General features: G+C 44.3%; 1 protein-coding gene across 3 annotated transcripts in view; it reads left to right on the top strand.

The window, feature by feature from the left end:
• Nucleotides 1-13,779, top strand: part of ELMO1 (engulfment and cell motility 1) — a 455,772-nt gene that overhangs the window by 308,425 nt on the left and 133,568 nt on the right. For all 3 annotated transcript variants that reach the window (XM_039862767.1, XM_039862765.1, XM_039862766.1), the window contains exon 16: nt 8,029-8,165. In XM_039862767.1, the coding sequence (XP_039718701.1) occupies nt 8,029-8,165 (137 nt within the window). The remainder of the gene's footprint in view (nt 1-8,028; nt 8,166-13,779) is intronic.

The following is a 13,779-nucleotide window of genomic DNA, read 5'->3' as shown; positions in this document are numbered from 1 at the left end:
CAGCATCTGGAGCATGATTCACTGAAGTCAGGAACCCATCCACAAAAGAAAATATATGGATAGTCTCTTTTATCCATCCAATAGATGAAATGAAACTAAAGTCCAGGTGTAGAGAGGTGCCCCTGACCAACCTTACAAGCCAAGAACAGTTAGCATCAGGATGCCAGCATAGACAGGTTACATGCTTTTATATCCAGCCAGTGACCTGGGCTACATAAAATGCTAGTCCCTACTTCCAGAGGCTACAGGCAGGGCAAATGCAGCACTGCTTCTGAAGAGCCCACCTAAACCATGTAAATTGTTTTACCCTGTCTGAAAAGTCATTGTCCTTTCTTCTTCACTTGGAAAAATTATATTCTACTTTTTAAAGTTAAATTTTTAGGTAAGTATAACTTAAATGCATAGAAGTGTTCAAATCCAAAGAGCACAACACGGCTCAGTGAATTTTCCAACCATCCAAACTATGGGTTAGCTACTCCCTAGGTCAACAGAGAGAGAGTGTTATATAACCGTCAGAGACCCTCTTGGGCTGCCCTCCCCCCAGTTCCTTCCATGAATTTTGCCTGTTTTGAGCTTTAGAACAATATGATCGTATAGCGTGTTCTCTTTTGTATAGGACTCTTTTTGTTCAGCCTCGTTTTCAGTTCATTCATGCTCTTGTGTGTAGTACAGTTCTTTGTAGTAAGTGTACTGCTATATGGATAAACTATAATTTATCTAATCTACTCTTGGGTGGACATTTTGGTTGTTTCAAGATTTCGGCTCTAACAAATAACACTATGAACATTCTTGTGCATGTATATATGCACCATGTATGTATGCATTTTTGTTAGGTTTCTATCTTTGAGTAGAATTTCTGTATCATAGGGTATGGATATTTTAGCTTAAGTTTCTACTACCAAAATGATTTTCAAAGTGGTTGAACAACTTACGCTCCCATTGACAGTGTACGAGAATTCCATTTGTTTCGCATTCTTGCCAAAGCTTACTATTTTCCATCTTTTCACTGTAGCCATTCTAGTAGATGTTTGAAAGTGTATTATTGTTGTTTAAATTTACATTTTTCCAGTGGCTAAAAAAGTTGAGCACTTTTTCATGTGTTTATTGGCCATTTAGATATTCCGTTTGGTGAAACGCCTATTTATAGTGTGTGTATTTTTCTACTGGATTGTCTCCTTTTCTTATTGACTTATAGGGCTATTTATATATCACCGATATATAATGTTGTCGGATAATATTGCAAGTCTCTCTCCTATTCTGAGATTGCCATCCTTCTTGAATCTTTTAATGAACAGTTCTTGATTTTAATATGATCCAGTCAAAACTTTTCCTTAAGTTAACGGTTTCTCTGTCCTGTCTAAGAAATCTTTGCTCACCTCAACATCATGACTAGATTCTCCTGTGTTATATGGAAGCTTCATTGTTCTCCCTTTCACACTGAGATCTAGAATACACCTAGAGTTGTTTTTTGTAGATGGTATGAAGTAGGGAGTCATCATTCTTTTTTTCCAGATGCATATATAATTGGCCCAGCACAAGTTATCGAAAATTTCTCCCACTGCCATGTCACCTCCGTCACAAATCTAGTTACTGTATTTACAGGTCTATATCTAGTCTTCTACTCTATGCCATTGTTCTGCTTTTTAATCCATGGACCAATATCAAGCTGTCTTAATTACTGTAGTTTTATAATGGTTTTCTCTCTATCTAAAAGTCTATCTTCTCCAGCTTGGTTATTTTAGCTAAGTACAATAATAATTATTTTGCAATTAAACCTGGTAACAACTAGCATTTATTGAGTGTTTATTTGGCCTCAGTTAATACATGAATCAGGAATTGCTAGCAGCAATCTGATGAGGTCAGAGGCATTGTCTTTTTGTTTGTTTGTTTGTTTTAATAAGGAAATTAAGGTCCGGAAGAAGTGTAATTTGATCAAGGTCACATTGTTATTAAATAGTGACACGAGATTTGTACAAAGGCCAGTCTCACTCCAGGACCTCTGCTCTTTTATTAACATGCACTGCATGCCTGAGATGTGGCCTCGGGTCGTTCTTGCTGAACTGGCTGTCTTTGGGTTCCTGGAGTCTGATTTTCAGCTCGGACGCTAGTCAGTATTTTTTTCTCTCCCTGTCTTTAAAAAAAGGCCCATGGGGAAGGTGAACAATGAAGCACTGGATTAGCTACTGTGTGTCTTTGCGGTGTCAATCCCATACTATTTTTAGGCATGATAGAGGATAGGAACGAAGACCCAGTTCTGTGAAATGAGGCTTCAGGAGCTGGGAGGAGCTGAGCGGGGTTTGAGCTGATGATCCCCCGGCCGGAAACCCCAGGGCTGGCAGCTGCTGTGTTGGCCGGGCTCGGTGGCAGTGGGGGGACTTCAGGTCCTTTGCCCTCATTCTCCTCTTTGCACTTGCCCCACCTGCTCTGAACTTTCAGCATCTTCCCACACAGGACCAAAACTCCCGAATCCAGACATTAAAGAATGCCACGTCTGAAAATAGAAAACGCAAAGGCCACGCAGGGTAAGATCTTCTGCAAAGGTTTAAAGGTATAAATACACATTCGCATCTGAGAATTCATAAATGTATTATCCGGCCTGACCCATAACACAAATAGTTCTATTTTGAGTTTCCACGGTGTAGATAACAGATAATAAGTTTTTACAGCCGCCCGAGCAGTTTGCATGTGCTACATGCTTTTGTGTGTATGTGACTTACCCCTTCTTCCTGTAGCTCATAATTTTAAGACAAAATGCCCTTTGTGTCAGGCCAGTGCTTATCTCTGTTCCAGTCAAAAATATTCAGAATTTGCCTAGTGCCTCGCAAATCTGTGACCTTTTAGTCACTTGTAAATGGGTTCGCATTGTCTCTTACCATGCCAAGGGCCATTGAAGTCATGGAACAGAGCTTTTCAGCATCTGAAAAATTGTATTAGAAAACTTCCATGAAAGAGCAGAAATTATGTGCATTATCCTGTCATCTCGACATTCTATCTTTAGTCAAGTAATTTTCTTATGCAGTGGTCTGCATTAGGTGATATTAATAGGTTGCAAGGGTGTCAAAACAACTAACAATTTTCTGATGAAAGAAAGAGTAAATATTAGGTCATCGAACATTTTGTAAGCCTAGCAAATGTCGCTTTGATGCCTTAACACCCTAAATCAAATGTGTAACTATCCTGTCATTCAAGAAAATCATTTAGGAAATAGTTTATTGCAGGTACAGTCTCCAAGTTCTATAAATATTGATGGGCATTAGGGATCTGAAAATGCGTTATCCTGCGTATGTGAGTGTAGTGTGTGCAGTCTTAGAATTTTAGACTCGTCAGGGACCTTACCAATCCATCTCATTCACAGGTGAGAAACCTAAACCAGAGAGCTGAGGTGACCTTCTCAGGGTCACAGGCAGCACTAGAACCTTCTCTGTGTTCACCTTTTGTTGTTTACTGGCTGCAGCGCAGTAGCCTTTGTTCTCTGAGGCTCCGACGACTGTACCTCGCCCGACATCATCCAATAGAAAGAAATCTACTTTGAAAGGCAAAGTGGCAAATGTACAATCTTCTTATTTTTATTTTTAAACATATGTGCATGGATTATATTCAACTTTCAAAGTTGGCCTATTTATAAATGAATTAGATGTCATAAATTAATAACAACCCTTTTTACCCTCAGCTCTGAAAAAAACCTTAATATTCTAGACTTAAAAGACCATTTAGTTGATTCTTTTTTATAAAATAGAATCTCATTGTGTTAAAAATAGTATGCTTAAAAACAATTTGGTTTTTCAAAAAAGCCTTACTATTTTTATCTCATTGAAAGTCCCTCTCTAAATTTCATTTATAAAATCATTGTCTACTATTTCAATACTTATTTATCAATAAGTGTGTTTTATTTTTCTTAAAAAGCAATAATGGGCCTCACCCTCTTGTTTTTATCTGTTTGTTTGTTTAAACCTCTCAATTAAGGACCGTATTCTTGAGACCGAGCCCATCCCTGCACACTGACGCATGCTCGTGTTTGTCACTGGGATGGCCTGGGCCCCTCTGTATACGATGAGCATCAAAACCCTTTTGGCTCACAGTGGCATTGAGCTTACTCCGTATAGTTTCTATTCCCACTTAATCCTCACAGCAACCTGATAAGGTTTATACTATTGTTGCTCCCAGTTTACAGATGTACACAGGGTGTACATAATCTAACTCGATGCTTGCAAACCTTACATGGTCATATGTTTTACAGATGAGGAAACAGATTCGGGATTTTAATGGTCTAAGTTTATGTAGCAGGCTAGGGAGCATCAGATTAGGGCTTTGCATGCAGGTCTGGCTGACTGTGACCATTTACTTTCCTACTTTCTCGTTTCTACTTTTTCCGAGTCTCCTATAATCTTGCACATTTGTTCTCTTGTGCTTATGCTAATGTCTTATGCTAATGTCTGTGTGCTTGCATGAGTCTGTTTCCATAGAAGTGATTTTCTGTGTCTAACAGTGGCAGAAAGCCTGAAAACAGTGACTTAAACAAATTGTACAAAGAATACAAAGAATTTCTTAGGAGAGCAGTTCAGGGTTGGTATGGTGACTCCACAGAATCATCAGGAGCTCTTTTTAATGCTCTAGGGTGTGGTCCTCATTTTAATTCTGACAAAATGGCTGCGGGGGCTCCAGTCATCACCCCTGTGTTCCAAACATGAAGAAGTTGAAGTGTGAAGGCGGAGGCAAAAGGGACAAGCCAGTGAAGTTTTCCCCTCTTGGAAAAGTCTCTCCTGAAAATGCTACCCAGCAATTTCCATTCATCTGTCATTGGTTGGAACTGGGTCATAATGACCCCTCTTAGTTACAAGAGAGGCTGGGAAGTGTAGTTTTTTTTTTAAGTGGCACATTGTTGCAATGCACAAAATTGGGGTTCTGTTAACACAAAACTCAACCTCTTAGTTTCTTGAAATAAGTCAAATAAATTCATCCAGTTACTCATCCCTAGTGACTGACTCTCTGCGGGGGAACTTGGTGAGTTGAGAAAGTGAGAATATCTCGAGGAAGACAAAAGAGTCAGTTCAGTAGAAACTAGAACCGGGGAAACTATTTCTCGGGTGCCCGGGAGAGTTTTCAAGACAGCAGCTTGACCTGAGCTATCTAGGGAAAGGCAAGGGAGGGTCCTGAAGAGGAGCGTAACCCTGGTGATTTCCATCTAACTCGACTCAGATCACAACCTGTGGGGAGAAAACAGAGGAATCCTGGACTCTGAATAGACCCAAAGCATTAAAAGTTGAAGTTGTGCCACTTGTAAGACTTTACTTCATAGATATCTTCTAGGGATGAAAAAGCAATTCTTTCAGATTTGTGTTGGGGGGACGGGGTGGAGTGGGGGGACTGGGGTGATTGGGAGACAAAATAAGGGAATGAGTATGACAGAACAATGACAGGCTTTGGTGCCGAGTTGACCCGAGTTTGAATCCCAGCTCTACCACATTGAAGTCACGTGACCTCGGACAAGTCGCCTAACCTTTCTATCTCTTTAATTTCTAATTTAAAAAGAAAGAAAAAGAAATCGATGATATCTGTGTGGCACTTGCTGTAAGAAGTAACAGTAAAGTACATCCAGGGCCTGACGCGTGGCTAGTGGCGGTGGTCTGCCATTGCTGGTACTGTCGCATGGCCGGAGGTGCCCGTCGGCACATGCTGGCTGTGCACCTGCTGTGAGTCCCGCTGGACCACAGGTCAAGATCCTGGTTTCTGCTGAAGGCAGCTGCCAGGAGATCAAGGAGAGTGGGTGGGAGAACTAATTTTCAAAGCAGCACTCACAAGGAAACGCCCTGAGCTCTTGATATCAGCTGAGGCAAGAAGCCCACCTCTGGCCAAGTGAGCTGTGGTTCTCGAATACTCATGTCGGGCCACCCGAAGAAAGCTCAGAGCGGAAGGTTGAATTTCTCCAAGGTTCACCTTCCTCGTGTGTAGAATGGGGGATAAGCATGATGCCCGCCCCCCGGCTTGTTGGGAGAATAATGCTGTAGAGCCCGTGGTGTATTATAGGCACCCGACAAACATCCTCTATTATTAGTGGTGTTTCTCCCCTCCCTATTCACCCAAGCGAGAGCAGGGCTCGTCGGCTTGGGCTTGTCCGGCAACCTCAGCTCCAGTAAGCCCATAGAAACTTTAACTAGGACATAAAGTGCACATATAATCCCACCGGGCCCAAAAAAGTGCATGCGCACTTGCGAATTTCATCGGCTTCGGTGCTCACGGCCGGTTACTCAGAGCTGCACACATGGCCCACCTGTGCTTACGTTCCAGATTCCTTTCTGTCTCGGATCAGAACTTGACTTTCACCATCTCTTTGCCGGTCACACGGGCTGGGAGTGGGGTGATGTATATGTCCTTGCCTCTAATTTCTGAGATGAGAACAGGCTTGACTAGGAATGGGGAGTGGGCGGGGATCAAAAAATAACCAGTGTTCCCGGAAATAATACGCTGGGGCAACGTTCAGTGTCACCCACCCCCTCTCTCCGTATCTGCATCAGCATCTGTCCTGTCAGAGCTCTTTCCCCTGAATCATGTCATCCGATCCCCTCCAAGGCCTTTGGCGAAGGCAGACGGGATTCACTTCCGTTGTTCAGTTGAGACAGTCAAGGCTCAGAAAGGGAAAGTGACTTGCTCCTGATAGTCGCGGGCTGAACTTGAACCTATATCTTCGGCCCCCAGACCCCAACCCTTTCTATGTGACAGCGCTTGCTGCTAGCATGTGTCCTTGCCCCGTGTGGGAGAAAACAGCACTCATGTGGGGCTGCACCTTCAGAATGTGCGAGCTACACAAACGTGCACCAGTATGTTGTTGTTTTGAATTATTTCAGAGGTCAGGAACTCACTGCATCTGTAAAGGATGAAGATAGAATAGGTTAGTGCAGGTTAGTGTGGCCTGCCCGAGCAGTGCGGGCCCCCGAGGTTTCATCAGGGTTCACTTGCCTGCACCGGAGGATTCTAAGTGGAATTCAGTTTCAAAAACATGGCAGCACCAGGACTCCCCCCAAGTATGGAAGTTCTGCGGTAACCCCAATCTCACCCCGCCCCCGCCTTCTCTCCTGGGCTCCCGGGCTTTTAAATTCCACCATTTGGGGCCTTGAAGACTAATTGGTCTTTAAAGAGATGCCAACTAAAACAGAAACCCCTTCATTGTACTTACCAGCTTACATTAAACAAAACTTAAGGTATTGTTCTTTGGGGGAGGGGGTCATGAAGCCACTCCCTGGACCTCCAGGGTCCTCGTCCATATCGTGAGCAGTACGAGGCATTGTGGAGATCCAAGGAGATGTATGTGCGAGGGCTGTAAAAGTATCAGCTTGACCAAGGGCCGAGAGGAGGGCGGGAAGGAGACAGGTCTGACCCAAGGGAGCTCTGCAGCAGGGGCTCAGAGGCCATCGGCTGGCCCCACGCCTCAGCCCAGGACTGCGCCCGTGGCGGCCCCAAAGCCACTTGGATTGCTTTAACCTCCAGCCATCTGTGTCCGAGAATGTAAAACAAATGGTTAATGGCATCAGATGGTGAATGGTCTCAAATGTCCCCTGATCATGCCTTAAGAGGGAACAGAGCTCCCTGGAGAAATCATCGAAGTTGCAATTACTCGTGTATTCAGGAAGCCTCATCCCCTTCCAGTTACTCTGTTGGGAAAAGGGCAATTAGGGTGATGGAGGAGCTGTAAGGGACAGGGCCGTTGGCACAGCCTTTGCAGGGTGTAGAAGGCAGGTCCGGCGCTCACGCTCAGCACCAGCGATCCTGAACAAAGCCACGAGGGCCCTCTCCGTTGGGTTAGCAGCTGACTTCCTTCAGCCAAAATATGTGCCTAAGGGTGGGTCTGAGTATCTGACATTAAACTTCCACGTTGCACAGGGACTACCCTTAGGTCGTTTTATCAAAATGCCTTTTTTTCCACCATGGCCTGAGCCAAATTTGCCTCCCGTCACCTCTCTCTGGAGCACACACACGTGGCTGTCCTTTGCACTTTGCGAACTTCCTCCCTCATTTCCCTTCTCCTTCCTCCAGCCAGCGAGACCTGCAATGACTTCCACCCGATGTTCTTCACCCACGACAGATCCTTCGAGGAGTTTTTCTGCATCTGTATCCAGCTCCTGAACAAGACATGGAAGGAAATGAGGGCAACTTCTGAAGACTTCAACAAGGTAAAGCGAGTCCGAAGCATCTTCTTGTGTCCCCGAAGGAGCCTCGCCTTGACGTGGTTCCTTAGCTTTGTGTGGAAGGCAGCTGGCAAGTTGGGAGAGCGAGGATGACTGTGGTTTTAGGTTGCTCTGAGGATGGAGAAAGACAGGAAGCTACATTTTGGTGATGCTCTCATCTCTCTAGGGATTCGCTTGGAGCAGCTTTGTTCCTTTTGGCTCGCTCAGCTGGGACCAGCAGAGACCCTTTCGTGAAAAATAAGGTCTAGCTGAACATTTCTCCTTCAGTGGCATCACTCTGAGATGCCTTGTTATAGAAACATCTGCTGGGGAAAAAGCCTTCTACCTGTGCAGGTGGCTGTCGCAGAGAGGGTGAGATCAGGAAGGCTGCCCGGTCTAGGTCCTTGGTTTCTCTGTGGATTACGGATGTGTTGAGATACTTTGCACTTTGCTGTACCAAAGAGAGTTTTTATTAAAATGCAAGGTCTCTTAGGGAGTTGAATAAGTAAGTTTATATGGAACATTTTTTTGGTTTACAGAAAGCATTTGATTCTTTCAATGGAAGTGTCCTTTGATTTTTGATAAGAGTATGAACCTCATATTTCTGTGAGTAAATGCTGGGCGGAGAGAAGAATGTTGATCAACTTAGAGGAATCAGAAGCATCATGTGCATTTTTTTAAGATTAAAACAATCTTTATCCTTAGATAAGGCTTTATTAATAATGGCATGGCTGATAATAACTGATGGCCGGGACAGGTCCGTTCAACTTTTATTATATCTCACGTGCTACTGACCATGGCTTATAGGGTTGGCCCCATCACCCAGGCCCACTGACCTGGTCCTGGGGATGTAACACTAAGAGACGAAGGATCTGACCTCACAGTCACCCTGTGGGGTCTTCGCGGACTCGTGCCCGGGGCATGACATAATGTCTGCATCCCAACTCTGCCTGACATTCTCGCCGGCCTTTCCTTCCCAGTCATCTTTTCCCTGAACTCACGTCTCAGCCCGTCCACCACATTTCTGGTTTGTGGCATCTCGAAGGGTTGACATTGTTTGGAAAGAAACCGAAAGGAAACGACGCTCTTCCCCAGTCCTCGTTCGGGTTCTGACCTAACTGTCCCCATCAGCATGATGATCTTATCTGCAGTTATAGCAGGCAAATGCCACTTCACCTCAGTCATCTTGGACCATCTGCTTAATTCAGTGATACGGGCCCCAGTGCCGCCTCTATGGAGAGCGCTGACCCGGAGGCTGCAATCGAGAGCTGCCACGGTCTGAGCAGCTATGCCCAAGGACAGGCGTGACTCAGGAAGGGACGTGGAGGAGAGAAGCCCATTAATTCCTTTGTGATTGTAACTGTAGCCTCCTAAGTGTACTTCACTTGATTACGAGAGACTTTGTAATTTAGGTGCAAATTATCCCTGGGAGAGACGGAAGTCAAGAGGCAGGGAGACTTTTGTTCAATCAAGCCGAAAATAAAAAATAAAAAATAAAATTTACAGTTAAATCAACAGTCTTTGAAATTGCTACGGCCACTTAGTCCGCACATCAGTCCAGCTCTTTGTGAACTGCCCTGGTACTGAAAACCATCCGGGCTCTAGCTTTTCTGTGCCAAAGGCACCTGTTCCTCCAGGAGAAGGAGACCTCATTGGCTGTCATGTCCTGGTGTCCGGTGTCCACCTGCTTTCTGAGAGGAGTTCACTATTCTGCTTCTTCTGAATTACAGAAATCTGAATTTTGTAAATAATAATAATATGAATATTATTGTTGTTGATCTATGCACAGATAAGGTGTGTGGAAAATATTACCAAATTCCTGCAGAGGAATGGCTCAAATTATGAGTACTCGGACACTTAAATCCCGTAGAACTTAGAGTTTCCGACATGAAGCCACAAGAATGCATTGTTAGCAAAGGAAACCAGGGGCATCAGTTGGGAGGAGCTGAGCTGGGCTGGAGGAGGGAGCTGAGCCGGGCTCAGTGGTTCATCTTGACCATGTGCTCAGGTCTATGGCAGTGCTAACCTGTCTGCACAGGGGCAGGTGGCAGCAAGCCCTCCAAAGTGTCACTCTAAAACCCTTCGTAATTAATGTATAATGCTACAGAAACTATCTTCAGCAAGATCTAAGAGCCACGTTTCAGATACAGTTTCTTACTGTGGCCCTAGTGCCGTCTATTTGCATTGTACGATCATAGACTACTATCTGTTGTCACACGTCTGCCACCAAAGATGGCAGTTCGTGGCTGTGGGTGGGCAGCTGAAGGCCTGAGAGGCAGACAGTCTCATTCTACATGTGACGAATCAGGGTGGGAACAACAGGGATTGGATTTACGTTTCTCCATTCATTTTTGGTATGTTTGCTTTTTTGCTTTTTAGTACTGTGCATGTCTCACTTTCGTAGCCAGAAAAGTCTATCAGTTGTATACTTTTTAACACCTGTGTCTCAGTTTCCTAGCACGGCTGTAACAAATTATCACAAACTCAGTGGCTTAAACAATGCATATTTATCTTACCGTCTCATAGTCCAGGAGCCAAAAACGGGTCCCCCCGGGCTAAAATCAGAGTGTCAGCAGAGCTCTGTCCTCTCCAGAGGCTCGAGGGGAGAATCCATGTCCTTGCCCTTTCTAGATTCTAGAAGCTGCCTGCACTCTCTGGCTTGTGATCACTTTGTCTATCTTAAAGCCAGCAGCTGCACACCCAGTCCTTCCCACATTGTCACTCTGATCCCTTTTCAACCTCAACCTTCCACTGTTAAGGACCTCTGTGATTCCCTTGGGCCACCTGGCCAACCCAGGATCACCTCCCCTACTTTAAGGTCAGCCGATTGGCAACCTGAGTTCTATCTGTGATCTAAATTCTCCTTTGCCACATAGGTAACATATTCACAGAATCTGGGGATTAGAGCATGGGAACCAATAGAGGGGATCATTATTTTGTCTACCATAATGTGTGTTTCATTTGTAGGTATATTCGATGTATAGGTGTGTATATCAATGAAAATGAATGCAACATGGACAGATGAGCTTTTTGGTTGTCTTCGTTTCTGCGGATAGAGCAGCATAATATCAGGCATAGAGTCCTGCTGATGGTTGCCCAAACTCAGAAATAATGATGTCCCTTAGCTTTCATCTCCCCGTTCTGCCCCTACTGGCCTTTTAAAAAGAGAAGAACCCTGTGTGGGGGCCTCTAGTTCAGTATAAGACAGTCTTTCTGATTTTTTCTTACTGTGTCAGCAGCTGTTCTGCTTTACAAGACACTAAATTAGGAAAAAGAGGAGAGCTGAAGGTTTAATCACTTCACTTTTCTTCTTGTTATTAACTTAGCGATTGAATTTTTAGGAACAAATGTAGGTTTTGTGTCACTGGTTAGATTTAATATTTTTCTTGTTTCCTAAGATCATCCAAATTTGAATTCAGAAATATCATTAAAGAGCCCAGCATCAGACTTGATTTCTTCTGAACTTTCTTGGAATCATCTCAGGCTCTGGCTGCTCTGGATGGAAGCGCGGATGCCGGATTTAATTGCCCACCTAAGACCTGGGATCTGAATTTCTTAGCTCATTCCTGGAGAAGCAGTATCCCTTCATTCACAACTGAATTTTTCCAACAAGCAATGCTAGGTTCCAGCAGACGCAGGAATCTGTGTGACAGCTCACCTTGACTGGGTCAGCAGTTTGTAGGTATCTAGCATTTGGGAGTTAATGCTCCTGCTTGAAGTGAGTGTTTCTTAATGTAGCTGTCTTCCTGCTCCTCCAGACTTTGCAAGCAGCAGATGGGATGTTTTGTATTTATATAAGAGACGTAGAATTAGAGAGCGATTAAAATATGTGTGCTTTGAAAAGTACTTTCGGTTTCTCGATATAGCAATCTCTGCAGGATAATTTATTGATTCAGGACGTTGAGTTCGTAGTCTGTGTTTTCACCTTTTATTACTAATATCGTAGAGCATGCATTATTCATTGTTACGTGCATTAAAAAGAGCTGAGCTGCACTGAAGATCCCAGCACACACGTGGCTGTATAATTATTTCATTGAAGCCCTCGTTTTTGAGCAGGGTACGAAAGGGGATGCAAGTGGATATTTTAGGCACGGGAATCTCACTGGAAGCTTTCGTCGCTGACTGCTCCACTTTAAAAAGTCTAACCAGGGTACACAATTCAAAATCTATATTTGTGTGTAGCAGCGTTTCTCAGTTCCCCCCATTATCGCGGTGCCCAAGTGCACAGCATACCAATTACATCTCTGGGTGGAGCCAACGCTAGGATATGACGCTTTTGACTAGGGTAGATTTGCTCACTGAAGGTGAGCTGTGTGTGTAGGATTGCCATCAGTCAACACATGTAACACATGCCCCCATCTTGTATGACTTGCGTGCAGCGATGAAGTAGTATCCCATTGGCCTGCAAAGCCCAGGTTCTAACCCTGGTTCTGCTTCTCAGGAGCCCTGTGCCTGAAAGTCAACATTTTTTAAAAAGTGGATACTAGCATACCACTGCCCTCTTTTAGGGTGCCATGATATTAAGTTGAAGCAATAAAGGTAAAAATGCTTTGAGAACGTAAAACGTCATATGCAGTAGTAAGGTATTCTTTTTATACGTAATGAGATCCTGTCTGTGAAAAATGAGTAAATTGTGCATTTCAAAAGAAGACAATTTTTTAGCCATTATCTTAAAAAAGAAAAGAAAAGCAGTCATTGTACTCCAAATTAAGTTCTGAACTGAATTAAATAAGTTGTTTAACTTTGGTAGAAATAGGGTCGAAGCTGAAAATTTCATGGATTTTGGTGGTGTCTTCCTCCAAACAACTTTTTTAGGCACCTTAGCTTTCCATGTGACAAGCCTAAAGATCAGCAGGCCCCACAACTCTTGGGTACCTAGTGGCTGGTGACAGTCAAGGTCTCTTCAACAATCACCTGGATGCCCAGATGTCCGGGGATGGCTGAGCCGTCTAGATACCATCAACATATTTGTTCGTAGCCTTGGCGTTACTTTAGATGCTCTCAAAGTCGGCATTAAAAACCCAGATCAGATTACTTTGCCATGTTTTCAGATTACCGAGATGGAAGAAACTAATGACTTGAAAAAATGTAGTCGCTCTAGAGCATAAACACTGTTTTTAAACCTTACCCAGCAGCATGCTGAGCAAAGCGCAGCACAGTAGAGGTTAGAGTCTCAGGCTCGCAGATGAAAACGGGAGAACCCAGGCCCACCGAACAGAGCCGCAGCTGCCCCGGCTGGGCTGCAGGCTTCCTCGGCGTCAGTGGGAGGAAATCTTGGTCAGGAAGAAGTGGAGAGCTGGACAGAGGAAACGCCCTGAGAAGTCCCCTAGGAGGTCATCCATGGAAAAGAGCCACTTACGAGTCCCATCTAATGGGCCGTGGTTTGGCATAGAAACGGGATTGTTTGAAATCTTAAAGGCAGCTATTGCATCAATAAAAAAGGGAAATCTATTCGCTCCCCAAACGGCTTCCAGCTTACTGACTTTCTGGGCATGCTTTTCAGGGGGCAATTAGATATTCAGGAGTCCCCTTCCTAGGCTAGGCCAGCTCAGCTACAGCGTGATGCAGACAGCGCTCTGATGGTGAGCCGAGCTGGCCTAGGGAATGAAAGGTGGTCTGT

Source organism: Pteropus medius, unplaced genomic scaffold, assembly GCF_902729225.1.
Source record: "Pteropus medius unplaced genomic scaffold, Ma_sr-lr_union100, whole genome shotgun sequence".
Classification (NCBI taxonomy): Eukaryota; Metazoa; Chordata; class Mammalia; order Chiroptera; family Pteropodidae; genus Pteropus; species Pteropus medius.
Note: the sequence above shows the minus strand (reverse complement) of the source record. Positions and strands in the feature narration are given on the sequence as shown.